The sequence below is a fragment of the Mesoplodon mirus genome, assembly GCF_964341445.2.
Source record: "Mesoplodon mirus genome assembly, chromosome: 17".
In the NCBI taxonomy this organism is placed as follows: Eukaryota; Metazoa; Chordata; class Mammalia; order Artiodactyla; family Ziphiidae; genus Mesoplodon; species Mesoplodon mirus.
In genome coordinates this window covers 76,256,579-76,282,856 of record NC_138993.1, presented here as the reverse complement: position 1 = coordinate 76,282,856, position 26,278 = coordinate 76,256,579, and the positions used below count along the sequence as shown (strand labels likewise).

The 26,278-nt window shown below is 56.8% G+C and overlaps 2 protein-coding genes across 2 annotated transcripts in view; one reads left to right on the top strand and one right to left on the bottom strand.

Annotated features, from left to right (window-relative positions):
- Positions 1–4,761, top strand: part of RAB20 (RAB20, member RAS oncogene family) — a 33,122-nt gene extending 28,361 nt beyond the window's left edge. Inside the window, exon 2 of the mRNA XM_082601897.1 lies at positions 3,764–4,761. Within this exon, the coding sequence (XP_082458023.1) occupies positions 3,764–4,302 (539 nt within the window). The 3' untranslated portion in view covers positions 4,303–4,761. The remainder of the gene's footprint in view (positions 1–3,763) is intronic.
- A 7,348-nt stretch (positions 4,762–12,109) lies between these two features.
- COL4A2 (collagen type IV alpha 2 chain) overlaps positions 12,110–26,278 on the bottom strand; it is a 178,402-nt gene continuing 164,233 nt past the window's right edge. The window contains exons 37-48 of the mRNA XM_082602472.1: positions 25,884–25,991; positions 25,102–25,209; positions 24,316–24,387; positions 22,213–22,338; positions 20,222–20,338; positions 19,547–19,708; positions 19,335–19,433; positions 18,945–19,091; positions 18,681–18,797; positions 17,233–17,424; positions 15,976–16,262; positions 12,110–13,249 (exon numbers count right to left, since the gene is read on the bottom strand). Of these exons, the coding sequence (XP_082458598.1) occupies positions 12,992–13,249; positions 15,976–16,262; positions 17,233–17,424; positions 18,681–18,797; positions 18,945–19,091; positions 19,335–19,433; positions 19,547–19,708; positions 20,222–20,338; positions 22,213–22,338; positions 24,316–24,387; positions 25,102–25,209; positions 25,884–25,991 (1,793 nt within the window). The 3' untranslated portion in view covers positions 12,110–12,991. The remainder of the gene's footprint in view (positions 13,250–15,975; positions 16,263–17,232; positions 17,425–18,680; positions 18,798–18,944; positions 19,092–19,334; positions 19,434–19,546; positions 19,709–20,221; positions 20,339–22,212; positions 22,339–24,315; positions 24,388–25,101; positions 25,210–25,883; positions 25,992–26,278) is intronic.

Here is a 26,278-nt window from a genome sequence, read left to right as displayed (position 1 = left end):
CGGCTGAGGCCAGAATGTCGCCGTTTCAGAAGGACTGGGGTGGAACTCCTCTGTATTTCTTGGCCGTTTGGCTGAAACCTGGCTTAATGGCGAAGATGACTATATTTTATGTAAGTAGCTGTGTGGAGGTGTCATGCCTTCAATCCGAGCTCCAAAGACCCCTGGTCCAGGGGTTCTTGATTTCTTTTGTGCCATGGATCCCCTTGTATCCGAGTGGCACCAGCCTGTGACCCTTTCTCTGAATACTGTATTTAAACGCATGCAATAAAACACCAAGTTTTCCCAGGAAACCAGGTTTTCTTTACTGGCAGGTCTAATAGCCGTTGAGATTTTGAGCTGATGATAAACGTGCACAACTGCAGTGTGGATTGAAAGCCTGTGTTATTTCTGTCGGCGACACAGCCCAGGGGTTGCGTCCTATAGTCATTTCTGGTTTGTTGCAATGTGTTTGTGGAAGGCAATGCTAACTTTCAGTTAGGGGAGAGTGAGAGTAGAGATCACACCTTTCCCCGTTCACGGTCATGGACTCCCGGGCTCTGTCCGCACTGTAGTCAATGGGGGGCTCTGTAGCCCAAACTAGAGACCACAGCAGAGGAACAGCCTTCCATCAGAGGCAGTCTGGGGGGAATCTTGAGGCAGCTTGGCTGGGGGCTGCTGCTGGGATGGGCTGGGGGTTTGGTGCTTTGCCTGATGGAGAAGGAGCCCTGGGTGGGGGGTCAGGTGCAGGGTGTCAGGGATGAAGTGTTAGTGTTACCTGGGGGGTGTGGACTCAGATGGTCGCACTGTGCAAGCACGTAAGGACTAGGCACCTTTCAGTCCACTGCCGCCATTGACATGGGGGTCTTCGCATCTGCATCCAGGACCGGGCAGACGATCCCACCCTGACCCTGTCCTCCCTGGTGCTTTGCCTGCCCACCCACCGGCCCCACCCGCCTCGTCCTTCAGGGAGGAAATGTGGTCCCGCGGGCACCGAGAGGCTGGGGTGCTCTGGAGGGTGGGTGGCATGGAGCACAGAGGCTCACGGCGCAATGCTTGTCTGGGGGCTGCTGCCCTACACGCACCCCACAAAGGAATGAAAGCAAACTCCGGGCCCGGTTCTTCAGGAGTCCGGATTCCAGTTAGGGAGAGGCATGTCAAGGGTGATTGATTGGGTCTGCAAGGACCCGTGAGTGTGGGCCAGTGCGCTTCCGGTGACGTCAATCCTGGGCTCCTCCCTGGAGGGGGGGGCCCTTCCAGAGAGGCCTACCTGTTATGGAGTCCAGCCTCATACTGCTCGCTGCACAACCTGCCAGTAAATTGAGAGACAAGTTTTTGGGGCAAAGAATGGCCACTTTATTTGCAATTCCAGCGGACTGAGAAGACGGTGGACTGGCGGTCCCAGAGACCCATGTTTCCCAATTATCAGCAGAATCCAGGCTTCTTTTCTGCTGAAACGGCAGCGGGTGTGGCTGGTTGTTGCACACCCTTGGTGCCTGTATCCCTGGTTCTCGCAGCTGTCCACAGGTCAGGGCACAACGTTCCTATAAATCTCCAACGAGACAGTTGTTATTTTTCTGTTCTGCAACTTTTTATCTCTATATGAATGGAAAAGAGTTATACCTTTAAAGGTCAGAGCCTGGAGAATGGGCTCTCCTGCATACTTCAGGCTCTAGGCTACATTCTTTTACAAAGGGGCGAGCCAGCATGACTCAGCACAGGCAGCAGAGCCCAGGGTTAGCGCCAAAGCAATACATCCAGTATGGAGTCAGGTTTGCTCTTCTCTGCGACACAGCCAGGTCCAGGGGTTTTCCCTCCGCCCATGGAGGGTGTGAGCTCAGACGGCAGCCGTAGGAGGTGTGTTGGATCCCGGGGCCTGGGGTGGCTTCACAGGGGCCCCGTTTTGCCTTTATGAACTTCCCTTCATGGAGTCAGTGAACCGTCTCCCCATCGTGAACGAGGAAGAAGGGAAACCGAGGGGGCCATTGGGGAAAACCTGGGAGCAAACGTGGTCACACTTGGCCTCCGGAGACCCCAAGGTGAGGGGCACTGGCCTGGCCGCTTACTGTGATCTGGGCCTTTCACATACAGGGCTTCTGAGGATTTGATATGAAGGAATAAAGGTGTTCCAGTGTGATGAAATTTCAGTTCTGTGGGGGTTTAGCCCATCAAGGTTTCCCCTCCCTCCCTCCCTCTGTCCCCCTCCCCCTCCCCCTCTCCTCCCCTCCCCCTCTCCTCCCCCTCTTCCCCTCCCCCAGTGTCTTCCCCTGGGTCTGCAGTTCACAGTAAAGGTGGGAGTTGAGTTGGGTGCAGGGTGTAAATCCAGCCTCTGACATGATTGAGGCTCCTACCACCTAGCAAGTGAGACCAAATGGTTACGAAACAAACCAAGAAATCTTACATGAGGGAAAAACTGTGTTGTCTTTAAAAAAACACAAAACAAATGGAGGGGATGATTTGTGGCTTCACTTACTCAGCGCATTTAGTGGCACCGACCGCGGGCCCGGGGGGTGGGGGGCGAGTAAAGCCACAGGTCCTGTCCTCCCTGGTGGAGACAGGGGTCTATTAGCTGCATGACCGAGACCTCCACTTGGGGTTGTCCTGAGCGTCTGCGTCGGGGCTCAGAGGGACGAGGGACAGGCCAGGACAGGAGGGGGACCTGGAAGGGGGCCAGGGACCCCCTGGGAAGTCACAGTCAGCAGAAGCCCTGGGAAGTGCCCACCCTCTCCCCAAAGGACCAGAGAGAAGGAGGCCGGCCCAAGGGAGACGTATGCTGTGATCTCGCTGTGACTTGTCCAACTTAGAAAACACCCATTTCCCCTTAAAACTGAAAAGGCAAGGAAGGCCTCAGCCCCGCTGTGTGGAGTGTCCATTCCCAACCGCCCTGCCCAGGCTCTGAGGCGGGGAGGACTGTGTCCAGCTATCCAGATCCTTCTTGAACCTTCTCCAGGGGTTTGCTCTCTGTCCCCCTCGGGGCTGTCACCTGGGGCCTGTGCAGCCCTGATTGGTGCCCACGGGCAGGGGAGGGAGGGAGGAAGAGGGGGGAGGAGGTCTGAGGGGCCCAGGGCCGTCTGCATCTGTTGTCACTTCCGCACTCTGGGCAGGGAGGGGCCCAGGCTTCAGGGGTGGGGCCAGCCCTCGGGGGCGGCGTGTCCATACCTGCTTTGCCGTGTGGCGTGCACAGCGGCACCCAACTTGGCTTGAAAGTGAAGTTGCTCTGTCTTCCCTCAAAGAGAGGGCATTTCCTCAGTGTGAGCGTTCTCTGTTCCGACACACTCACTTCTGAGTCCTTCTCCAGGAGGTGCGCAGCCTGCGGGTGGGGAGGTGGCCTTGGAGGTGGGCAGGGCCTTGGGCTCGGGGACCCGGGAACGCAGACTTGCCTGGTGCCCCGTCAGCACGACTGCCACGCTGGGAGGTGGCACAGAGCGTGTCATGGGGCAGCAAGACCCTTGGTGGGAGCGTCGCGGGTAAACATCCCCGTGTGAGACGCAGAGATAGGAGCAAGCCACACCACCGCCCATTAGGGGGAAAGCAGGGCCCGGCTGTCTTCCTCGGTCTCGTGGGTTCACTGTGGTGGGCGGACGGGGCTGTGCAGGACCTGCTGGCCGTGGGGACTGGCCATCACCCCGTCTTTCTGCACAGCAGGGTCTCCATCCCGTTCAGCTCCAGCCACACCTACGTTTGGGGTCACGATTCCATGGTCCCTCGCGGGGGTCCCTGGCGGCATGGTTGGGGGGCACTGCCAGAGAGGAGAGGTAACTGTATCTTTCTCCCCCCTCGCCCCCAGGGCGCGAGCAGTTCCATGGCCTGGGCTCCTTGTACTGCCGGGGGGCGGCCGCCGTCATCCTCACCTACGACGTGAACCACGCCCAGAGCCTCCTGGAGCTGGAGGACAGGTTCCTGGGCCTGACGGACACGGCCAGCGCCAACTGCCTCTTCGCCGTCGTGGGAAACAAGGTGGACCTGAGTGAGGAGGGGCCCGGGGAGGGCGGCCAGGAGGGAGGGCAGGGCCCTGGGCCAGCTGGCGGCGGCGACGGCTGTGCAGCCCCCAGGCTGCCGAAGCAGGTGCAGCCAGAGGACGCGGTGGCCTTTTACAAAAAGATCCTCAAGTACAAGATGCTGGACGAGAAGGACATGCCGGCTGCAGAGCAGATGTGCTTCGAGACGAGCGCCAAGACCGGGCACAACGTGGATCTGCTGTTTGAAACCCTGTTCGACATGGTGGTGCCTGTGATCCTGCAGCAGAGGGCCCAGGGGCCGCCGCAGACCGTGGACATCGCCAGCTCCAGGCCGCCCGCACGGACCAGATCTGGGTGCTGCACCTGAAGTGCCCCGGCCCGGCCCCCGGGGTGCGTGGACGGTCAGAGGAGCAGATCGGGGGTCACTTTGTAGAACTGCACTCGGAGGAGGAGACCGGGTGGAAATGCCAGCCAGTAGCGAAGGTCCCCGTGACTGGTCCCCCATGTACATCGCTGCCCTGGGAGGTGGGGAGTGGACGGACCGTTCAGAGGAGCCTCCTGCAGAGCCGGGCTCCCGGAGACCGCCGTCCCCTGGCTGCCCCGTCCTCACACCTGGCCTCTGACAGAAGGTGTTCGGCTGTCTCGGCACCTGTGTGACTTTCAAACGTTTCTGCTCACTGTGATTTATCTTTGGTCCTACCATTCAGTACTTGTACCCTGATGCGTCGTAATGATTCTCGATAAATGTTAATTTATACAAATCAGGAATCAATGTTTTTATATCGGTTGCAGCATTGTGAGCCACATGTATTATTAAAAAGGATTTTGAGAAGAACTTTGATTTAGACTTTATTTGTGCTCCCATGGGCTCCTTGCTGGGGGCGCTCGAGTGATGGCTGTGAGCTTAAGGCACGTCTCTCTGTCTTTAAAAGCTGCATCGAATCCTACAAATTCCAGGTATTTAGATTGGCCCATCTGCCTAGTTGTCTTGAAGACACGAGTTCCAATAATAGAAGCAAAACCAAAATCTCTGTCTCTGCTGGCCTCTGTGTGGGTCGCCCAGGCAGCTGCGGAATAGGAAACCTCTTTTCCGGGGGTGGGGTGTGGCTTTGTTCTTCGGAGATGCCAAGACGGGGAAGCCGTGAGAGAACAGTGTTGTTTTCTTAGAAAGTTAACGGAAAACAAGTAGGTCAGGCTTGGGGCTCTCTGTGGGGAAAGGGGTGTCTCAGCCAGCTTGGCAGCTGTAATGAAACACCGCAGACCTTTATTGCTCAGTCCTGGGGGCTGGAAGCTAGATTGAGGCGCCAGCCGACTCAGTTTCTGGTGAGGGCACTCTCCTGGCTTGTAGATGGCCACCTTTCTGCATGTGTCCTCACGTACTGGAGGGAGAGAGAGCTCTGGTGACTCTTTCGTTACAAGGGCACTAATCCCGTCATGGGGGCCCCACCCTCAAGGCTTCATCCAAACCTGATTACCTCCCAAAGGCCCCACCTCCAGATACCATCCCATCTGGGGGTTAGGACTTCAACATTTGGATGTTGGGAGACACAAGCGTTCAGTCCTTGACAGGACGCAAAGCGGGGCAGAGGCTGGTGAACAACGTTTCATGAGCAGCAGTTTTTGGGGGGAGGTGTCCAGTGTTTCTGCGGAGAGCCCGTGATCTCTGATGCTGCGGCCTCTAGCCCTGCCTCTGCTCCCGGGTGGTGCACATCCTCCGGGTAAGCAAACGAGCCCCATCTGTGTGATGGAAACGCCAGCAGAGCCCCCTGTGTGTGACTGGGGAGGCCTCAATTGAGATGCCCTGTGACTGAAGCAGATCTCGAGGTCTAAAACTTCCATTTTGCAACTGTAGCCTGTTCAAAAGTGAAAACGAGTCTGATTACTTTTCATTGACGTGGCTTAGTTTCCCATTTAGTGGGTGGAAGTTGTATTTATTTTTCCACAAAGTGTGTCTTTGCTAGTGAGATGTCTGGGAGACTGAGGAACTTGTCTTTGAGGACTGTGGAGGGGAAAAAGCATCCTGGGAAATTATTTCTGTCTTTGTACTTGAAGGCAGGGGTGGCTGCGTTCCCACAGCCCTTCCCTCCTGAAGAGTCTGATTCTCTTGCCCGTCTGCTCTGAGCACCCCCAGCCCGTGCCCTCAAATGACCCCGTGTTCTGGAGGATGGCCCAGGACGGCACCTTCTCCATCAGCAACACGTAAGCATTGCACCCTCATCGCTGCCCTAAAAAGTAGGCTTCACTCTGGACTCTGTCCCAAGTGGACTTTGGGTGCCAGCCTGGGCTCTCGCCAGGGAGACTGAGCCTGCTCACGGGTTTCCAGCCATGGTCGCTCGTGGGCCCAGTTCCCGACCAGGGAACCAGGTCAGTTCTGGGGAAGCTTCAGCTGCTTTAGTGAGCTAGTCAGTGGAGAGGGAGGGGATTCTGTGCTGGATGCGGGTTCGAGCTGGGACCCCAAACGTTCCTTCTTTCCCTTTGTTCACACGCAGCTGCTCTGTGGCTGGGAGGCCACGGATAGCCGTGGGTTAACCTGCTGAGCCTGGCCCAGGAGCCATCGCCGCAGACTTTCACCCGCGTGTCCTCAGAAACCTTCTTCTCAACAGCAGCTCCTGGCCGGGCATTTCCTGGTGGCCTCGAGGTATCCTGCGTGGGAAGTTTTGAGGGGGTTATGTTGTGATCTGGGTGTTGGAAACCATGGTTCCCGCCTTTCACAGGCCGCTAGGCTGGTGTCTTAAGAGAACTGCTTTGTCGTTTCTGAACCCGACCTCCTGGTTGAATCAGCACCGCCTGCTGTGCCAGCAACGCCCTCCCACAGACGGCGGCTTCAGCTCCAGCGAGGTCTCCCTCCGGCCGAGGTGGGCCGGGGCTCAGGGCCCGGTTGCTGTGGGCAGTGGATTGGAGGTGGTTTTATCCTCCCGAGAGAAGGGGGCTGGAGCTGACTCGTGTTCCACCTCCGAGCTCCGCGCCGGCCCTGCACACGCGGAGCACCTGCACCGATGACCGCAGCCCGCCTGAGGGGCGCGAGCCCTGGGCACTTGCTCTTGTGTCCAAGCGCAAGAGGTGGGGTCTCTGCAGGAGTTTGGGATGTTTTGAGGCAGAATCTGCTCCCGCTATGGCTGATGGAACCGGGGGTTGTTCTTGCCTTTGTGTAACGAGGTGGGGCCAGCCCCCCTCTGCACCCCACCCCGCCTGCCCTCATTATGTCACACCCCCTCCCCGTTCCCTTAGCACTTGGCCCGATCTTCTCCACTTCTCGAAGCGGGACACTTTGCCCTGCACTGTCAGAACGGGGCAGAGTTGCTGGGTCTGCAGTGTAGACCCTGCACACGGTGTGCCTGCTCGGGATGCTGTTGGGCCCCGTCCTTCCTCTCTGGGTCCTGGACAAAGGTCGACCTTCCCTCCCGTCCTGTGCATTGACCTTGAGCTCACTGCCCCTCCCCAGCAGGAGGGTCTGGAAGGCAGCTGGCTTGGGGGTGTGAGGACCCAGAGCCCGGGCAAGGAAAGGTGCATCTAGAGCTAGAGTCCCCGGTGGCTGGAGAGGCAGACCCGCCGAGGTCTTGTCCCCGCCTTCCAGGGCCGGGCAGCCCGGAGCCTCCGTCCTTCCTGCGTTCGGCTTGGCTGTTCCGGCTTCTATCAGGCAGATGCTCACTGCCCAAGACAAGAGCAGCGCCCCTCACTTTACTCCATCTGGTCCTTTCCGCTGGAAGAGTCCTGAGGCCCAGAGGGAGTCTTCTGGCTGCTCATCTCACGGGCCCAGGGCTGCTGGCGTCGGTTGCAGGGAAGAGAGCCGGGCGGGTCCCCAGGCCCCCGCCCACCCCCCTCCCTCGGCTTCACCCGCCCGTTCCTCCAGGAGGTGCGGGGACCCCCAACAGAATCCTCCTAATCCACGTGCAAGAATTCCTTCCCAGGAGCCCTGCAGGTAAAACCGACTCTTTCTAAGTGTGGAATAAGGGCTAAGGCAGCTCCAGGCGAGAGTGTGGATCTCCCTGTCAGAGAAGCTGCACCCTGACCTCCAGATCATCAAACGGCCTCTGTGGAAATGGCTGCAGTTTTTTTTTTTTTTTTTTCCTTTGCGGTACGCGGGCCTCTCACTGTTGCGGCCTCTCCCGTTGCGGAGCACAGGCTCCAGACGCGCAGGCTCAGCGGCCATGGCTCACGGGCCCAGCCGCTCCGCAGCATGTGGGATCTTCCCGGACCGGGGCACGAACCCGTGTCCCCTGCATCGGCAGGGGGACTCTCAACCACTGCGCCACCAGGGAAGCCCTGGATGGCTTACTTCTTGATCACGTTATCCCAGCTTTCGTGAACGGGAAGCTGTGTCTGTTGGCTGCTGTGTCCCTTTGACCTGTTCCCATCGCTGGGGTTTATTTATTTTTAAAAATTTATTTATTTATTTACTATTTATTTTTGGTTGCGTTGGGTCTTCGTTGCTGCACGCGGGCTTTCTCTAGTTGCTGCGAGCGGGGGCTACTCTCCTTTGCGGTGCGTAGGCTTCTCCTTGCGGTGGCTTCTCTTGTTGTGGAGCACGGGCTCTAGGCGTGCGGGTTTCAGTAGTTGTGGCTCGTGGACTCTAGGTCGCAGGCTCAGTAGTTGTGGCGCACGGGCTTAGTTGCTCCGTGGCATGTGGGATCTTCCTGGACCAGGGCTCGAACCCATTTCCCCTGCATTGGCAGACGGGTTCTTAACCACTGCACCACCAGGGAAGCCCCTGGGGTTTATTTCTGAGTACTTTCTTAATTTCAGGCGCCAACTCTGTTCCAGGCTCATCTTGTGTGTTTCCTACACTCGTCCTAGAATCAGCCATTGCTCCAAGGAGCCCTGGGACCTTTCACTGGGGAAAGTGTCCGAAGCCCAGATCTGGGCTGGGTGTGCTTGTTGCCAGGGGGGTTGGGGGTGTTTCTTTAGAGCCCTCCAGCTGAGAGCAAGGAAGTCCACATGTAGATACTGACGCCCATGTCCAGGGGTCTGTGCTCAGCCAAACCTGGTCCGGCCGACCTCTCTCACCCTGATGCGTCATCTCCCCGCTTCTCATCTGCAAACCCCATCTCAGGCGGTGGGAAACGCGCTCCCCGCGCCCCCCATCCATTCCCTAATTGTTCAGTTGCAGCAGACAATGTGGGTCGAGGCTGCATCGGGGGGAGCACAGCCACGGGGTGGGGGGGCGGGCCCTTGGCCTTTGGCTTCAGGCCTCCCTCGTTTCCCAAGTTACCCGTGTCAGCATTCTCCCCTCCCCCTCCACGCCTGCTGCTTCTCTTTTTAAAAAAATAAATGATGTATGATACTGCTTATTTGCGGAATCGAAAAAGAAATGACACAAATGAACCTATTTACAAAACAGAAACATACAGAGTTAGAGAACGAACTTAAGGGTGGGGGCAGGGATAGGGAGTCTGGGACTGACATGTCCACACTGCTCTATATAAAATAGATAACCAGCAAGGACCCACTGTATCACGCAGGGAGCTCTGCTCAATATTCTCTCACAACCTAAATGGGAAAAGAATTTGAAAAAGAATAGATACATGTATATGTAGAACTGAATCACTTTGCTGTACACCTGAAACTACCACAACAGGGTTAATCAACTATACTCCAATATAAAATAAACAGTTAAAACAAATCACTTCCTCCAAGAGGAATTCTTTGGTTCAGATACCTCCGCTCTGTATTCCTCCTATACCCCTAAATGTCTCCTTTAATAGCATTCATGGTGCTTTATTTTAATTACTTTTTTTATTGCCTGTATCCCCCAGTAAACTAAAATTTCTACGGGCAGGCACTAAGTGTGTCTTGTTCAGTGTGGTATTCTTAACCACTCAGGACAACTGGTGTGTGCCTTCAACAAGTATGTTCTTGAAAAAATACCTGTCAAAGGAATAAATAAATAAATATGCCGCATTTATAAATATAAAAAAAAGAAGCGATGGCCTCTTTCTGGGAACGGCAGCCTGGAGGTAGGGCCACGTCCAGGTGTGATCTGAGCCCGGGTGTCCCTCGGGCAGATGGACGCCTCTGCGCTCATGTCACCCTCCCCAGTGGCTCACGGGCGCCTGTGGCACTTGCTGAGTGTGCTGACCGGGCCACGTGCCACGTAGCTCTCGAGTGGCAGGGTTGCCATTTCCCGTATTTATACCCTGCAAACCGCTCACCTGGGTCTGTCCTGCTGCTTCACGGTCCTCCTGCGGCTCAGTATGACCCCTTCTGTGCGTGTCAGGAATTTACCTTCAGAAGGGTTTGACCTCAGCCCTGCACAGCCTGTGTTGGACACCTCTCGTCCGTGGGAACATCTTTAAAACCCTCCAGTGGCAGGGAGTCGCCAACCCCTTCTCCTTGAGGCTGGGACACGACACCAAACTCACCCGATGGTGTGCACGCCAGCTCTCTCGGGGCCCTTCCACACGGAGGAACGCATTGAATTCTCAGGACGCCACCGTGGCGAGCAGGGTCTTCGGTTCAGCTCCCCTGGTGGCCCCCAGGTGCAGAGCTGCCCCGGGGTCCTCCCGACTCGCTCTTCTCGGGCAGCGGGAAGCTGGAGCGATACTCCAGGACTTTCTCCGTCTTTCCTGGTGCCCCTCCGACCAGCCAGGATGCTTCCAGAGGCACCTCCCCTGGTTTAACGTGGGTCCTGGCATCGTCCGTGCGAGGGGTGAGGAAAGCCACCTTATGAAGCAGTCGCGAGACAGTGATTCCAACCTCAGGGCACCCACTCTCTGGAAAATGTGGGGGGGGAGCAGCATCAGCCACTCGCGTACACTTAGCTTCCGGGGTGGCGGTTACCCTCAGCCCTGAGAAGCTAGACCAGAAGAATCTCACGCAACATGCAAGGGTCTGTGATGGGCAGGGTTTGAATTGTCAAGGTTCAGGAGGTTGTGGCTGTTTGGTCCAGACTAGGAATCCTCACCTGCTGTCCTTGCACGGGATCATGAGCTTCGTTGCACAAACAGATGTTGGGGCGATGGATTATCTGTGTTTGGTTTATATTTTATGGTCGACATTTTGGAATCCAATTATGTATCGAGATGTTGATCTTGGTCTTCTCGCCTTATGTATCTCAGGTGTGAGGTTCAGTGTTTAATGCTGGGCACCTGCCTCTGATGTGCGAACCTCACAGAGGCATCAAAGCTAAACCATATGACATCGTGCATATGAAACTTTTGAAACTTTTGAAAATTACGAGACACTATACAATTTAAAGAATCCTTAAAACACCTGTCCCATCACCTCCCCGTGCTGGGCATCTTTCAGGCCCCGGCCTCAGCCTCTAGGCTCACCTTTTCCGCTACAGCTGTTGCTATGGAAACCAGATGTCCATAGGTGTAGCCTACAATGCCTTGCATCAGCTTCACCTGATTCTCTGATACCTCCACTTTGGGTGCTAGGAGCCCACTCATTCCCGGACATGTGAGGCAGCCTGACCCCCAGGGGCGAGAGCTGGAGGCTGAAAATGTGCCTTTCCCTGGGGGGGATCATCTGAGTGTCCTCCTGTGGCCTCCCTCGGTGGGTCCCCGCAGGATTGAACCCTGAGCCCTGCACAGTGGCAGCCGCCTTAGTGAGGTGCCCTGCTTCCTGGGTCGCGCTGCCCAGGCCCCATCCCACTGCCTGGAGTCACGTCCCCACTTAACCCTCCGGAGCAGAGACCTTGTCCTGGGCGGCCGCTGGGGGTGTGCAGGCCAGGCAGGTGCTGATCTCCTTCAAGTAACATTATCATGTGGAATTATTATTATAACACTGTCACCTTGTTAACTGTAGAAATTGTACTTAGATAAGTTTAACATGAGATTGAATTTTAAAGGGTAAAAATAAATTCTGTGAGTTGGGTGCCTGAAGGTCAGCCAGGTTCCAGAGAAACTGAAGCCGGAAATGTGTCTTGGAGGCTGTTTCTTGGCAACACTGGGATTTTGCTGGGATGCTGTGCTGGGGCTGGTGACTGACTGGTGCCCATCCTGCTAATCCCCATGGGTGATTATTGCTAACGCATTATAAACACAGACACAGCTCCCTGGGAAATGAATGACACCACCACAGGCTTGTGTTCAATCTGCTGAAACTTGGAAAAAACAGCTGTGCGGTGCCCAGCTGGGTGCAGGGCTTGCACTTGGGCCTGGATGCAGTGTTTTGGGGTTCACGGCAAAGTTTGTGCTCTACGGACTTGAGAAAATTAGGCAGGCAATGACTCGGGGTATAAAAATGTTCAGAACGAACTTTTATTTGGGGGTCGTTACAGAGGATGGAGTAGTCATAGGAATACAATTCTGCACAAAGTACGGAGGGTACGTGTCCAGGGACGGCCTGGGGGCAGTGGAAGCGTCACTTCCGACCCTACAAGTTTGCTGCCACGCAGCCTGGCTGACACCTGACGGTGAGAAGGTCTTCGCTTCTACGTGAGTTTTGCCGAACCCAACGGTCTGTAAGGGGTGCTGGGGAGAGTGAGCGCTGGTGTGCGGACATCAGTGGCTTTTAAAACAAAAGGCACAATCGGCCTTCCTGAGGGGACCAGGATCCTTCGCGTTGCCGGCGTTTGGGAGAAGAGGGCGCTGCCACCATGGGGGCTCGGAGAGCGGGGCTGAGTCCACCCCCAGGAGCCCCCTGAGTGGGAACAGCGGGAGTGAGCTCGGGAGCCCGCAGGCTGCGCGGCCTCATCTGTCTACACCTCCCCGTTGAGTTCAATAAGTGGGTTATCAGTGGCGGCTGAGACTGCAGTGACTACATAGATACACAGGAAGAAGTTAGCTACACTGAGCGTGGAACCGTTTAGTATGGATGGCCTGAGAGGGAGGGTTCGTGGTTTTCCATTTTGGGGGGGGGTCAGGGTGTCCTACAGATGTGGGGAGAGTGGGCAGCGCCTTGGATGCCACGGGGTTATTTGGTCGAAGTGCTGGTGCTGAATTCCTTTGGTAGCCCTTGTTTTATTATTCTTTTGGTTTGTTTTTTAAAGAAAAAAAAATGAAGTCAATTTTTGGGTCGGCATCTGAGGTAATAAGTTAAGAATAAGCACCAAAGTGGCCCCCCGGCTGCGTGTCCCCTGGAGAAGCGTGTCCGGCGGGGCGGCCCCGACATCACAGGTTCTTCATGCACACCTGGCAGCGGCTGATGTGTGTGCGAATGAGGCCGGCCTTGAGCGTGTCGGCCGAGGGTGTGCCCTGGAAGCTCTGCTCGGGGATGGTGGTGAGCCAGAAGCTGTACTTGTTGGCATAGTAGTGGCAGGTGCCTCGGGCGCCGTTGCACTCGATGAATGGCGTGGCTCGGAAGTCCTCCAGGCAGCTGCCCGGTGACACCAGCGACTGGCCGCCCCCTTCGTCGCCCGCGGCCGTGTGCTGTGCAGGGTAGGGGGACGGGGCGGAAGAGATGCCGACACGTTAATATTTTCTTTTAAAGGAAAAATAAAACAGCAGGGTCCTGCTGTAGAGCACAGGGAACTCTGTGCAATATCCTGGGATAAACCATCAGGGGAAAGAATATGAAAAAGAATGTACACATGTGTATAACCGAGTCACTGTGCTGTACAGTGGAAATTAACACAACATTGTAAGTCAACTATGCATCAATAAAGTAAATTAAAAAAAATAAAATCAGGGCCTCCCTGGTGGCGCAGTGGTTGAGAGTCCGCCTGCCGATGCAGGGGATACGGGTTCGTGCCCTGGTCTGGGAGGATCCCATATGCCGCGGAGCGGCTGGGCCCGTGAGCCATGGCCGCTGAGCCTGTGCGTCCGGAGCCTGTGCGTCCGGAGCCTGTGCTCTGCAACGGGAGAGGCCACAACAGTGAGAGGCCCGCGTACAGCAAAAAAAAAAAAAAAAAAAAAAAAAAAAAAATCAACATGTGGGTCAGAACCAGAGAGTCTATTAAAATTAAGCACCAGGGAATTCCCTGGCCGTCCAGTGGTTAGGACTCCGAGCTCTCACTGCCAAGGGCCCAGGTTCGATTCCTCGTCAGGGAACTAAGATCCCGCAAGCCGTGTGGCGCAGCCAAAAAAAAACAAAAGAAAAAACAAAAAAATTAAAAGCACCGAAGTGCCTCCTGTCCCCCTCCTTGGCTAACGTTTATGAAGAGGGAGTTACGGGGTGCTTTGAATTTTATTATTTTTTTAAGAAAAGCTCTACTTGCTGATTTTTCTACAGTGAACACGTAATACTAGTGTAATTAGTTTTTTTCAATCAGAGGGTTGTTAAATTAGCAATTGGTTGCTTGAGATGATTCTGCTTGGGAGACCTGGCCAAGTGTTGGAGGGGATTTTCTTTGCCACTTTCAAGTTCTACTTTCTCTTGGTTTCAGAAACATGTTTAGCTTTTATGAAGGGGCATGGCGGGGCCCCGGATCGCAAAGCTTCTCTCTAAAACGTGTCATCTGGCTCGGTCCAGCAAGCCCAGTGGTAAGTGTGGTGTCAGAACCCACGAATTTAGAACAGGAACACCTCAGCCACAGTGGGCAGGGCACAGAAGAGGCTGTCCTATGAGATACTTGGGCAGAAGCCCAGTTTAACCTTTTCTTCAAATGAAGCAGCAAAGAACAAAATCCTCTGAATAGTTTTCTGCTCACAGAACGCGGAAGCGTTCCCAAACAGAGCTACTGTGTGTTGTCGACAGAGACAAGCAGGCGTGCCTTCATGGGGCATCTCTAGCCCCGCTTTGGCCTGAAAGAGCCGAGGCCCTGCTGGTCCCCCCATGCATGTCACACACACGCACTCACGTGCACACACACACACACGTGCAGACACACATGCACACACACACCCGTTTTCCAATGTGCTCGCCTCAGTGGACACGCCTCTGGCTTTGGGACTCAAGCAGCTGATGTCTCTTAAGAGAATCACTCATTGGACACTCGGCCTGTGAGGACCTCATTTGAATCGAAAGGAAAAAGTGAACTGATGGCTGGCTGGAGACTTACAGTCGCCGCCAGACCAGCTTCGAGAGGGGTCACTGAGGTAAGGGGGGGCCGACGTCTTTGCTGCTGTGGCAGCGATGGATCAAAGCGTGTCTTTTGTGCAGACAAGACAGGGACCGTCCCCCAGACAGGCAGGGGGACACTAAGCCGTGTGCTGGCTCTCTGGCGTCTGTGCCAGCAGGTGCTTCCGTGTTCTTGGAAGGGAAGGTGTGAGCAGCCCATCAGCGCCGCCCTGGTTGTACAGCGGCGCGAGGGGACCACGGTCCTCTTGTCACCCGCCTTGGGGGTGTCAAGGGCCAGGCTGGCAGGAGGCGCTTACTGAGGATCATGTGTGCTTATCCCTTACCCCGTGACACAGCTCGAGATGTAACTGCTAATAAAAGAAGGGCTGTCTGACCTTTCTGGATACAGTGTAATCACTCCCTTCACAAGGAAGAGGCTCGTTTTTCATTTTTGAATTTCTCAATGGGACCAGAGCTCTGTCCATCCACCAAAGCCCCCTGACATGATTAGCTCCTGAAAAGCAGACAGTTGCCTGTCCCAGCACAGAACTTAGTATCCTGTTGCTTCAAATTATTGCAGCAGCAATACCTTAAAAAATGTTAAAAAATCAACACTTGTTTGTCTTCTCCTTCCTTTCCCAGAATCCAGGTTTTTTTTTCTGTTGTTTTGATAAGATTAGCAAACTTGGTATAATTTATATATATATATTATGTTATTAATTTATGAAATATTTAACACGTTGGACATCCAGTCAATGTAGTGGAATTACGACAGTCATAATAAATATAAATGCAATACAAGACCCACCCTCCCCACTGGACTTCCCTTTCTCCCTCTGATGGTAAACAGGAAAATTGTAAGGGATGCTATCATGATAGCCAAATTTATCCTAATTAAGGCTGTACAAAGGCCTGGTGGCAAATTAATGGGTCCCCTCTGGGTGGGGGCAGCTCCAGGCCTAACACGGCTCAATGAGCAAAGTGCAGAGGCTGTATTCCAGCTCTCACTCCTCCCCTGGGCCAGGTGCCCTTGTGCAGTGCACAACCTGAACAACCGCCCTGATTAGTCTTACAAAGGCCAGGATGTGGCTGGGGAGAGGAACTCAGTTTGCACCTGGGCCCGTGCACTGAGAGAGAGCAGGCAAGCCCCACGTACCATGAGGAAGGAATATCCGATCCACAGGCTCCGCCATCCAGCCGGGCAGTGGGGGATGGAGACGTCCTGGCTGTGGACGGCGATCGCAACGGCCGGGGCCTCGCACACGGAGCAGCGGCTGATGTAGGGCCTGATGTCCTCCTCGGCCACAGGCATCATGGGCAGCGGGGCGGTGGTGGAGAGCCAGTAGGACTTGTCGTTCCGGCTGGCGTAGTAGCAGATGTCGCCAGGGTTGCAGTATAGGAAGGGCATGGTGCTGAACCGGGCCAGGCAGGAGCCCGCCAGGCCTGCGGTGCAGGGAGGGACCGTCACGGCGGAGCGTGCCGGGAAGGGGCCCCTCCAGGCCCCCGGCGGGGTTCAGCCACGCGCGGGGCGGGGTGGAGGGCGGGCTTGGGCTTTCCAACCCCTCAGGGGCTGACTCCACCGGCACTGTGCCCTTCGAGGTTCCCGCACACCTCGGGACCAGGCTGGGTCAGAGGGAGGGGCGACTTGGCGAATAGCACCCCGGTGAGGCCCGTGTCGGGGGGTCTTAAAGCACCAGCGCCCAGCACCCACCGATGGCATCCCAGTTGGGGGCCTGGCTCACGGCACCCAGGTGCCTCCCAGAGGGACTCTGGTTACTCTTCCCCCAAATAACTCCACCAACTTCATCTCAGGGCCACAGTGAGTTAGTTCCCCTTTCACACTGACTGCTTTCCAGCTGAGAGCCGGGTGTCTGCTCTGCCGTCTGCGGCCTGCCGGGCCCTGTGCTGGCCTCGCCCTGTCTCTGCTGTTTTAGGCCCTGACTCTAGTTTGCTGTGTCTCACTTTAAAAAAAAAAAACAACTTATCTGGACGGGAAGGTGCACAGATCATCGGGTCCAGCCCAGCAGATCTCCCCACCACACACATGGCCACCCTCCCTCCAAGCCCCCGATTTTAGTATGTGTTGGCCACGTTTTCTATGGGCTGTTGGGTCCTTTAAATTGCTTTTGGCAACCAGGCTTCCTTGGAGAAATACCAGCACACACACACGCCCCCACATCCACTCTGCGGGGTTCTAAGTGCCTCCGAGAAGCAAGAATGCCGGGGAACGGCTGGCAGCCTCCAGGGGACGGGGCAGCGAGAGGCTGGGCCGCGGGAGCCTGCGGAGGCCGCTGAGGGCTACGAGGCAGAGTGGGCTTCCTGACCCCAGGTTGGGGGCATCTTGGTGCCTCCTGAGGACTCAGCAACCTCACTGTGGCCAGCGGGGCTGGCTGAGCTCGCAGGCGGTACCTACCCAGATCCTGGTTGTGGGCCTTCTCCTGGCCCTCAAAGTACAGCAGGCTGTATCCGCTCCAGAGCTTGTTCATGCCCACGGGGCACATGGGGTCCTGCTCCGTCTGGCTGTGCTTCACCAGGAGGTGCCCGATGCTGACACTGCGGCCGGGCATGCCAGGCAGGCCGGGGCTCCCGGGGCGGCCTGGCTCCCCTGGGACCCGAGACAAAGAGGCCACCTTGCAGCTGCCGTGCGGACCGCAGCCCACGTGCTGGCTGCGCGCGTGGTGACATTCACAGCCCTGCTCTGCTTTTCCCCAAGGGCCGGGGTCTTGGTGGCTCTGCCCTTTGGGACCAGGAGCCTCCTGGGGAGGCCCGCACCCCATCCCCGTGCCCTAACGTGGGACCACAATGATGGGAGTGAACAAGGGGCAGGGACCCAGCCTCCCCTGCGAGCCGTCCCCCCAGGGTGCCCCATTCTGAGCAGGAATGATAGCATCAGGAAGTCAGAAGGGCCACGGATGCACCGTGTGCAGCCCCGCCCACCTCCTCCACCCCAGGCGGCAGGTCCCCCTGCTGATGCTTCGGGGAGCGGCCGTTCCCAAGGTTAGAAGCCCACCTCCCCAGATGTCCACCTGGGGGCCCGATTCTGGCCCTGACGCTGCAGAACGGCTGATCTGCCCCCAACAGGACAACCCTTCTGAAATCAGCCGTCCTGGGTGATCCTGTCTTTCTCAGAGGACGTGCCCTCCACCCGGCACTGTCTTGGCCCCTTGCCTGGATGCGCCGCCCCCTGCCCCGCCATGCATGTCTTGGGTTGCATCCCCCCCGCATTTTACACTCTCCTGGCCGTGGGTTGCGATGTGCTCCCTGCGATTGGGTGCTGACCGTGCAGCCCGCCTTTACTGTCAGCACAGTGCTCACACCATGGGCTCAAACCGAGCGCAGGTGGATTACACCAAATCTCGAGACTTTTTTTTTTTTTTTTTGCACGAATTGCTATTATTTCTGGCCTATCCTATCCTGCACACGTGCAAATAATTTTAAGAAGTCGATGATATAAGACTTCACAGCGGCTCCTGTAATGTAATTGGTGACTTTCAGCTCATAGTTTCCGGCCTTCAAGAGCTTTAGGAATCTTGTCTCTCGAAATACGTCAGCGGCTTCCTTCTCTGAGGCACCCGCAGATGTCTCCAAGGAAGGAAGGAGACCGGCCTGTCCTGGGGACTCTGTGCCAGGTGTTCTGCCAGGTGCAGGGGACACCGGGTGGCCGCAGGTATATGGGCCTTGCCCAGGACCCAGGCTGCAGCGGGGGCCCCAGGCTCTGGGCTACAGGGTGCAGCCCCTCATCTCTGCTCATCGCGGGGCTCGTCTGACCCCTCCCCGTACACCACGGTCCATTTATCAGACTCACAGCGGGGCCTGGAGGAAGCTCCCTGCCCTCTGCCCACCCCCGTCACCATCACTCACCTTCATAGCCAACGGGCCCCTGCAGCCCCACAGGCCCCTGGTCTCCTCGGAACCCGGGAACAGCTGACACGCCGCCTCTTCCCTGGGGCCCTGCCTTCCCTGGAGTCCCGCGGAAACCTGCACAGCCACCGAGACACGCGTGAGTGCCCCGGGAAGAATGCGACGCTCCATCACTGGTGCTCAGCCAGTGCTTTCCAGCAGGAGAACAAAAGTGAAAGCAAAGCAAACAGGAAACGAGGGGTGACCCCGCAGCACTGCTCCTACCTGGTTCTCCCGGGCGGCCCTGGGGTCCCATCTCCCCCTGAGGCCCCGGAGGGCCTCTCCTTCCCTGCGGACCCACTGGCCCCCGCTGGATGGCAATCCTCTGGGGGATTCCTGCAATCCCCGGGGCGCCCACAGCACCCGGGGTGCCTGGAAAGGGAAAAGAAAGGCCAGGTGATGCGTGGGGACCACTCCGCTCTCTTGCTCTGGTCTCTATTCCAGTTTTGACCCATTGAACCAATTCTGGAGCTTCCTTTGAGCCACCGCGCTCTCCAGAGGTGCGGTGGGTGATAACCCACCTGGAAGTCGCTCAGAGCCCTTCCAACAACCCCTGTCACCACCACGTCCCTGTGACAGAATGACCTCAGAGTGTCCCCTCCGAGACTCACTTACCCGGGTGTCCTCGGTCTCCTTTGGGTCCCTTGGGGCCTCGGTCTCCCACACTCCCGGCGGCACCTGTGTTGCCCATGAATCCTTGCTCCCCTCTGGGCCCTTCCGGACAAGCAGGACGTTAGGACACATGGGGCTGGGCAGAGGCTCTGGCCATCTCTGACCAGCGCCGCCAGCCTCCCCGAGAGGAGCCCCCGACGGGCACCGACCCTTACCTTTTTCTCCCAGGAGCCCGAACACGCCAGGCCGGCCCTGGGGCCCCGAGTCCCCGACCCATCCTTTGGTGCCTGGGTTTCCAGGGGCTCCTGGACTCCCCTCATCTCCTTTGATTCCAGGAAGAGCCACGGGCCCAGGTGGCCCCGGCGGACCTCGATAACCTGTTGGCATCAGTCCCAAGAAAGGCAAGTGTACACAGGAGGAAGGCACAGTCACGGCCGGGAGGCCGGATGCAAAGTCACCCATTCAGGGGACCGGCTTTGGCAAGTCTGTAACACTGGGCAACTTTGCTTTTTATTGTGGTAAAATATACATAACATAAACGTTAACATTTTAACCATTTTTAAGTGTACAGTTCAGTGGCATGAGGTGCATTCACGCTGCTGTGCAGCCATCACCGCCATCCTGCTCGGAGCGTTCTCATCTTCCCGGCGGAAGCTCTCTCCCTATTAAACACTAACTGCCCCTCCCCCGGCTCCCTGCCCCCACTGTCTACTTTCTGTCTCTGTGAATGTGGTTACTTAGGGAGCTCCTATCAGACAGTATGTGTCCTTTTCTGTCTGGCTTGTCCCCTCAAGGGGGACAACAAAAGCGTTCTATCCCTCAAGCAATCAGGTCGTGGCCAGCTCCTGTCCTCAGAGATTCCATTGTATCCAAGTGTGAGCCGTGCTTACCTTCCAGGCCAAATATCCCAGGCGCACCGATGTCACCTGGTAACCCAGAGATGTTGGAAGGGGGGGTGATGCCTGGAAACCCCTGAAGTCCTGGACTCCCAACCGGGCCTCGTTCCCCTTAGGAGGGAAATAGAAGTTGGTTAGTACCAGCGCCCAGCTTTCCATCCTGTTTCCTCTCTGTGCCCTCACCTGTCCAGGAGTGGGGCCAACAAGGAGAGGCAGTGATGGAAGGCGCCCAGCGCAGGCTCTCAGGCCGGGTCTGGGGAGACGGGGGCCGCGCTGCCTGTCCCCACGCCCACCAGCCTCCTCTCGCTGCCTAGAGGGTCCCGTGGACCTGCCTCTGCTGGGATATTGTCCTCACCGGCATGCTACCTGCTCAAGGGACAGCTGGTGGGGCTACCTGTGGGTGACACCTGGCCCTACCCTGAGGGGAGGGCGTCACTGACAGGGCAGCCCTGTCGGCCCAGGGAGCACCCGTCGTGGGAAGGCTCAGGATGGCGGGCGCTGGTATTTCAGTCCTGCCCAGGCCGTCCTCCAGGACCCTGGATCCCGATGGATGTCCACGTCCTGGGCAGAGTCCGTCCTCACTGTCCACAGATTCTGGACTTGCCGTCCTGCTTCCTCCACTGAGGTCTACTGGTGACCCCCAGTCAGTACCCGCAGCGCTCTTGGACGAGCAGGAGGGAGAGGGTGACTCCCAGCTCAGGGTGTCAACAAGGATCCTCCTACTGTCTACCTGGTGCCACGTTTTCTGCACTTCTGTGCTTTTTGTGGGTGATTTCACTGTTTAGAGTGGCCCCCAAGTGTCATGCTGAAGTGCTGTCCAGAGTTTCAGGAAGGCTGGGATGTGCTTCACAGAGAAAACTGTGTTACATGCACTTTCCTCAGGCCTCAGCTACAGTGCTGGTGGTCTGAGCCTGGATCCTCGGCCTGGGTGGGCTGTGCTGGATCCTCAGCCCTGGGTGGGCTGTGCTGGTGGCCTGAGCCTGGGTCCTCAGCTATGGGTGGGCTGTGCTGGTGGCCTGAGCCTGGGTCCTCGGCCCTGGGTGGAGCTGTGTGAACCCCTCGCAGCCCCTCAGGACTCACAGTAAGGCCCCAGTTGGCTGGCCTTCCTCCTTCTCCTGCCTTCAGATCAATGCTGTGGGGCTTGGATATCAGGGAATTTGGACTTTCCACTTAATGAAAGGGGAGAGGGAGGTGACAGACCCTGGAGAATCAGATGATGCGGTCCGTGGGCCTTGAGATACCCACCCCCCCATAGGAGATCAGGGTCGCTGGCCTCCTCAGGGCCTGGCTTCTCCTTTGGGTGTCGATGGGTCTAGCTTCGGGGGTAATTCTGACCAGAACACGGGCACTCAGGCCCTTGTCTTGGAAGCCCAGATGTGACGGGCCTGTCTGGTCCAGCACCCTTGCCGGCTGCCCAGACGGCGTCCGTGGACAGCGTGCTGGGCTGAGCCGGGGGTGGGTGCGGGCCCCGGCCGTCAAAGACAAGTGCTGGGCCAAAAGCACATGCTGGGGCGCTTCCCTCTCAGTTTAGGTCGAGCCTGGTTTGCTGGTGGATGGGCAGTGGGTGGGGCTGGGGCTCGTGCTCAGCGGCTGAGACCACCCCTCCCTGGCTGCTTCCGCCACGGTCCACGCCTGGCACGCAGGCACCGCTCAGGGGCTGTGATGCATTCATTCACTCGTCTATCCAACACTCCCATGCGCGTATCACAGCCAGGGCCCTGTGCCGGGTGCACACCTAACCCTGGGGGCACTGAGGGGCTGGAGTGTGATCTTATCCATCCTCCAAGGGAGTGTGGTCACTAGCTAACCCCAGCGGAGTAAGATTATGATGGAGTATAAATGATGGAACACTAGTGGGAGGTTTGCAACAAGAAATTCTCCCCAGAGGAGCCGGCACCTGCCCTGCCCCCGGCCTCTCGTCTCTCAGACCCATGGACACTGTGGTTCTGGGGATGCAGATGGTGATACTGGGGTGTTGGCCTCACCTGGGACTCCACGCTCCCCTTTCCGTCCCGGGGCTCCTGTGGGGCCTGGAAGGGTGTTGGCCTCTCCTGGGTCACCCCTGGCCCCAATAGGACCTGGGAAGCCGGCGTCCCCGTGGATGTCCGCACCTGTGGCCGGGTTGACAAGCAGACGTCAGTGTCTTCAACCGGGCAGAGTCCATTTTCATGAGTGGAGGGAGAGTAACACTCTCAGTGAGACTCAGAAACAGAGAACCCGGGCGTCCCTGGTGGCGCAGTGGTTGAGAGTCCGCCTGACGATGTAGGGGACACGGGTTCGTGCCCCGGTCCGGGAAGATCCCACATGCCGCGGAGCGGCTAGGCCCTTGAGCCATGGCTGCTGAGCCTGCGCGTCCGGAGCCTGTGCTCCGCAACGGGAGAGGCCACAACAGTGAAAGGCCCGTGTACCGCAAAAAAAAAAAAAAGAAACAGAGAACCCAACGGCAGCCGTGGAGATTTCAGCTCCCTGGGTGGCCTTGGTGTCCCAGACCCTGCCACTTGGAAGGAATCCTGGGGATCGTAACTGAACCCCTCTGCTTTATAGGGGAGACCGCCGAGGCCCCCTGGAAAAATCCCAGATTGCAGGACGCAGGTGGTCCTGCAGCTGAGACCTGCCGAGGGCCCCAGGCTCCTGGTGCTAAGCCTGAGTTAGGCTGAAAAGGGAAATGCTATTTAAAACCTTCTCTGTTCCCACATCAGGGGCTCAAAGTAGCTGGTGTCAGAAAGAGTGACATAACCTGAGCATCTAAACTCGAATTGAAATGTTCACTGAAGCATGAGTATGTGAATTTATATATGATTCCACACACCCAAATTTACCTGTAGACAGATGAATGTTTGATTACGTAAAACACCTATAAAGAGAATATTCTAAAAGCAGTGGTAGAACTATGGGTATTTTTTTTCTTTTGCTGAAGTGTATTTTTTTAAGCTTTTCTCTACTCAGCATGAACTTTTATAATCTGAAAACAGTAAAAATTGTCCTTAAAAACATATATTAATAATATGCCCTACAATATTTTAGTCCAATTAATACATTTTAAAAATTAGGGGCTTCCCTGGTGGCGCAGTGGTTGAGAGTCCGCCTGCCGATTCAGGGGACACGGGTTCATGCCCCGGTCCGGGAGGATCCCACATGCCGCGGAGCGGCTGGGCCCGTGAGCCATGGCCGCTGAGCCTGCGCGTCCGGAGCCTGTGCTCCGCAATGGGAGAGGCCACAGCAGTGAGAGGCCCGCGTACCGCAAAAAAAAAAAAAAAAAAAAGAAAAAAAAAAAGAAAAAAAAATTAAATGCAAAGACAGGGCATTAAGATTTAAGATGAAAGGAACTACATTTAAAATAAAGAAATTTCAGAGAAGTCAGCGAGAGTTTTGCACCTGTGATGGCAGCTTCCCAGAGGGGGACAAGGGTAAAAAGGTCCCAAGGGGATCTCGTCCCCTCTGAGGAACAGATGGACACGCAGATAGTGTTCTGAGATCCCGGAAGGGGCTAATCATGCAAACCTCATTCTGTTATTGGCTTTTGGAAAGGATGGGCTTTGTATCTCCTTCAGGACAAAAAGGGTCACAATAACTTCCAAGAGCAGCTTGTAACAGTTTCTTAAAGGTCTCACTTCCTTCTCCTTACGGAACACCCCACCCGGCCCAAACCCCCGTACGCCACCGCTGTGAAGGGAATTGTCTTTTCCAAACCCCTCTGTCAAAGTTCTAACCCGCCACGTGATGGGGTCTGGAGGGGGGCCTTTGGGAGGCCTTTGGGGTGAAAGGGCCCCTGATAGGACTGGCGTCCTTCTAAGAAGAGACACCAGACAGCTCGCCCTCCTTCTCCACCGCATGCGGACACAGCGAGAAGCCGGGGAGAGGGCCCTCACCCGGGCTCTGCCGCAACGGCACCCACTCCAAGCCTCCCGCCTCCAGATCTGGGAGGAGTAACTAACTGCCTGCTGGTTGGGCCCCCGGGCTGCAGGAGCCAGACGGGACTGAGTCCCCGTGGCCTCAGGGACGGAGCCCGCCCTGCTCCCTGAGCTCCCCGACCCCCGTCCAAGTCCCTGATGGGCCACCCGGTCCCTTGCCCCACTGCCATCTGGTACCTGGGGATCCGGGGAAGCCTTTGGTGCCTGGTAAGCCGTGTAATCCGCCGATGCCGCGGAGGCCGGGCAGACCTGTGGAGGACCCTCGTGGTTATTCCATGGCGGAGCAGAGGGAGACCCTTAACATAATCAGATGCTTTTTTCTGCTGTGATACGGTCGCCCATCCAGTGTGTTCGAAAGCTGGGCAAACCGGAAGTACAGCAAATACTATGACATGTAAATCAGTCGCTTCTGTGTCACCCAGGAGAACCATTAACCTAAAAATTGTTTTCATGGAAACTTTTGACAGACTCGTTACAGCCAGAAGGGGCCTGGGCGGTGCTGTGTGTTTCTTTTCCTGATCCGTGAGTCACCGTATGTATAAAAACAGTGCTTGGAACCAACAGCCTGGTATCATTTCCATTCCTTCTGGATTTCCGAGGATCAGCTTTCCTAAAGTGGGACTTGGGAAGCAGGCGACAGTTCTTCCTGTGATGCGGGCAGTGAATGTGGAGTCGGGGTGCGCCCCCCTGAACTCTGGACAGGACAGTGTCCAAGGGCCTGTGCCCTGACCAAGGCCTGTCAAGGCCGGGCCGAGTAACTCCCTAAGCCCCCCAAGGGCTGCACCAGACCTCGCTCAGTGGGGCCCCTGCATCTGTCCCTCTGTGCTGCCTCTGCACCGCCCAGGTGCTGACTGAGAGTCACCCTGAGGTCTCCGGGCAGGTTTCTGTTCATCATTCTGGGGAGTGAACGCCTCTTTGCAGGTTGACATTGCTTCGTGTCTGCAGAGAGGGGAGGGGTCTTACCTGGTAGGCCTGGGCTCCCCGGCCAGCCGTATTCTCCTTTGGTGCCGGGCACTCCCGCCCGTCCCGGCTCTCCCTGAGGCCCCTGCAGCCCTGTCAGTCCGGGAAAGCCTGGGGGAGAGACGCATCCTTCAGGGGGACACAGGAACCCCGAGGCCTCGTGGCCTCCAGCTCGGGTCCTGCCTCGGGGAGGGACTTTGCGGGAAAGAGCCAGCTTCCCTTCCACGTGGCCTTGGACCCCGCATTCAAGTTCAGCAGGGTTAGCGCAGCCTGGCCTAACAGAACAGCTTGTGTATTCGTAATGTCATTCCATCGTGCACGTGGAAGCCTGGGGAGAACCCAGAGACCCCTTGAGGATCAGCCTGTCTGTGTTCACAGATCCCGGGCAACAGCGAGCAAAACAGCAGCAAGAAAAAAGCACAAAACGAATTCACTCGTGTAACTCGGGATCCCCCGTGAATTCTGCAATTGAAATGCACGAAAGGCAGCCATCACAGGAACTGTCTAAACATGTATGGAGAGACAGACGGTGGCCACACAGACACGGCCATCGGCCCCGTGCCTCCGCCACAGCTGGGCTGGGCTGGACCTAGGGAGGGACAGGTGGGAGGGAGCTGCCTCGGCTGTGACCGCGGGCGAAAAGCAGACGGGCAGAACTGGCTGCCCTTGTTTCGGCCCTTGGAAATTTGGGGGCTCGGCCGCACTCGGCCTCACTGGCCACCGCACCGTCCAGCTGGGCCCAGGGAGGGCAGGCTGGGGGAAGGTGGTGTGGCCTGGGATTTTACCTGTTTGCCCTTTAAGTCCAGGAGGGCCCTGGACTCCTGCCAGGCCAGTGATCCCAGGGAAGCCGACATCACCCGCTGTTCCTTTCTCTCCGAAGAATCCCTTTAGACCTGTAACCACAGATGTGCTGCTCAGAACAAACCACAGCCGTCATGTCACTGGGGTTTAAGGCTCGTGGGGTTCAAGGGGGCACCAGGTAAAGGATGCTGCCTTCGCACTGGTGCTTCCAGTTGTGAATGGGGGTGGAAATCTAGACGGCTCCTTCCTCAACTAAATTTCTGCCTAATTCCCTGCTCTGAGCCTGTGGTCAGCAGCCTCCAAGCTGGCACCCAGTGGTCCGCATCCTGGTATTCACACGCTTGTGAGCTCCACCCACACCGAGTAGGGCTACCTGCGT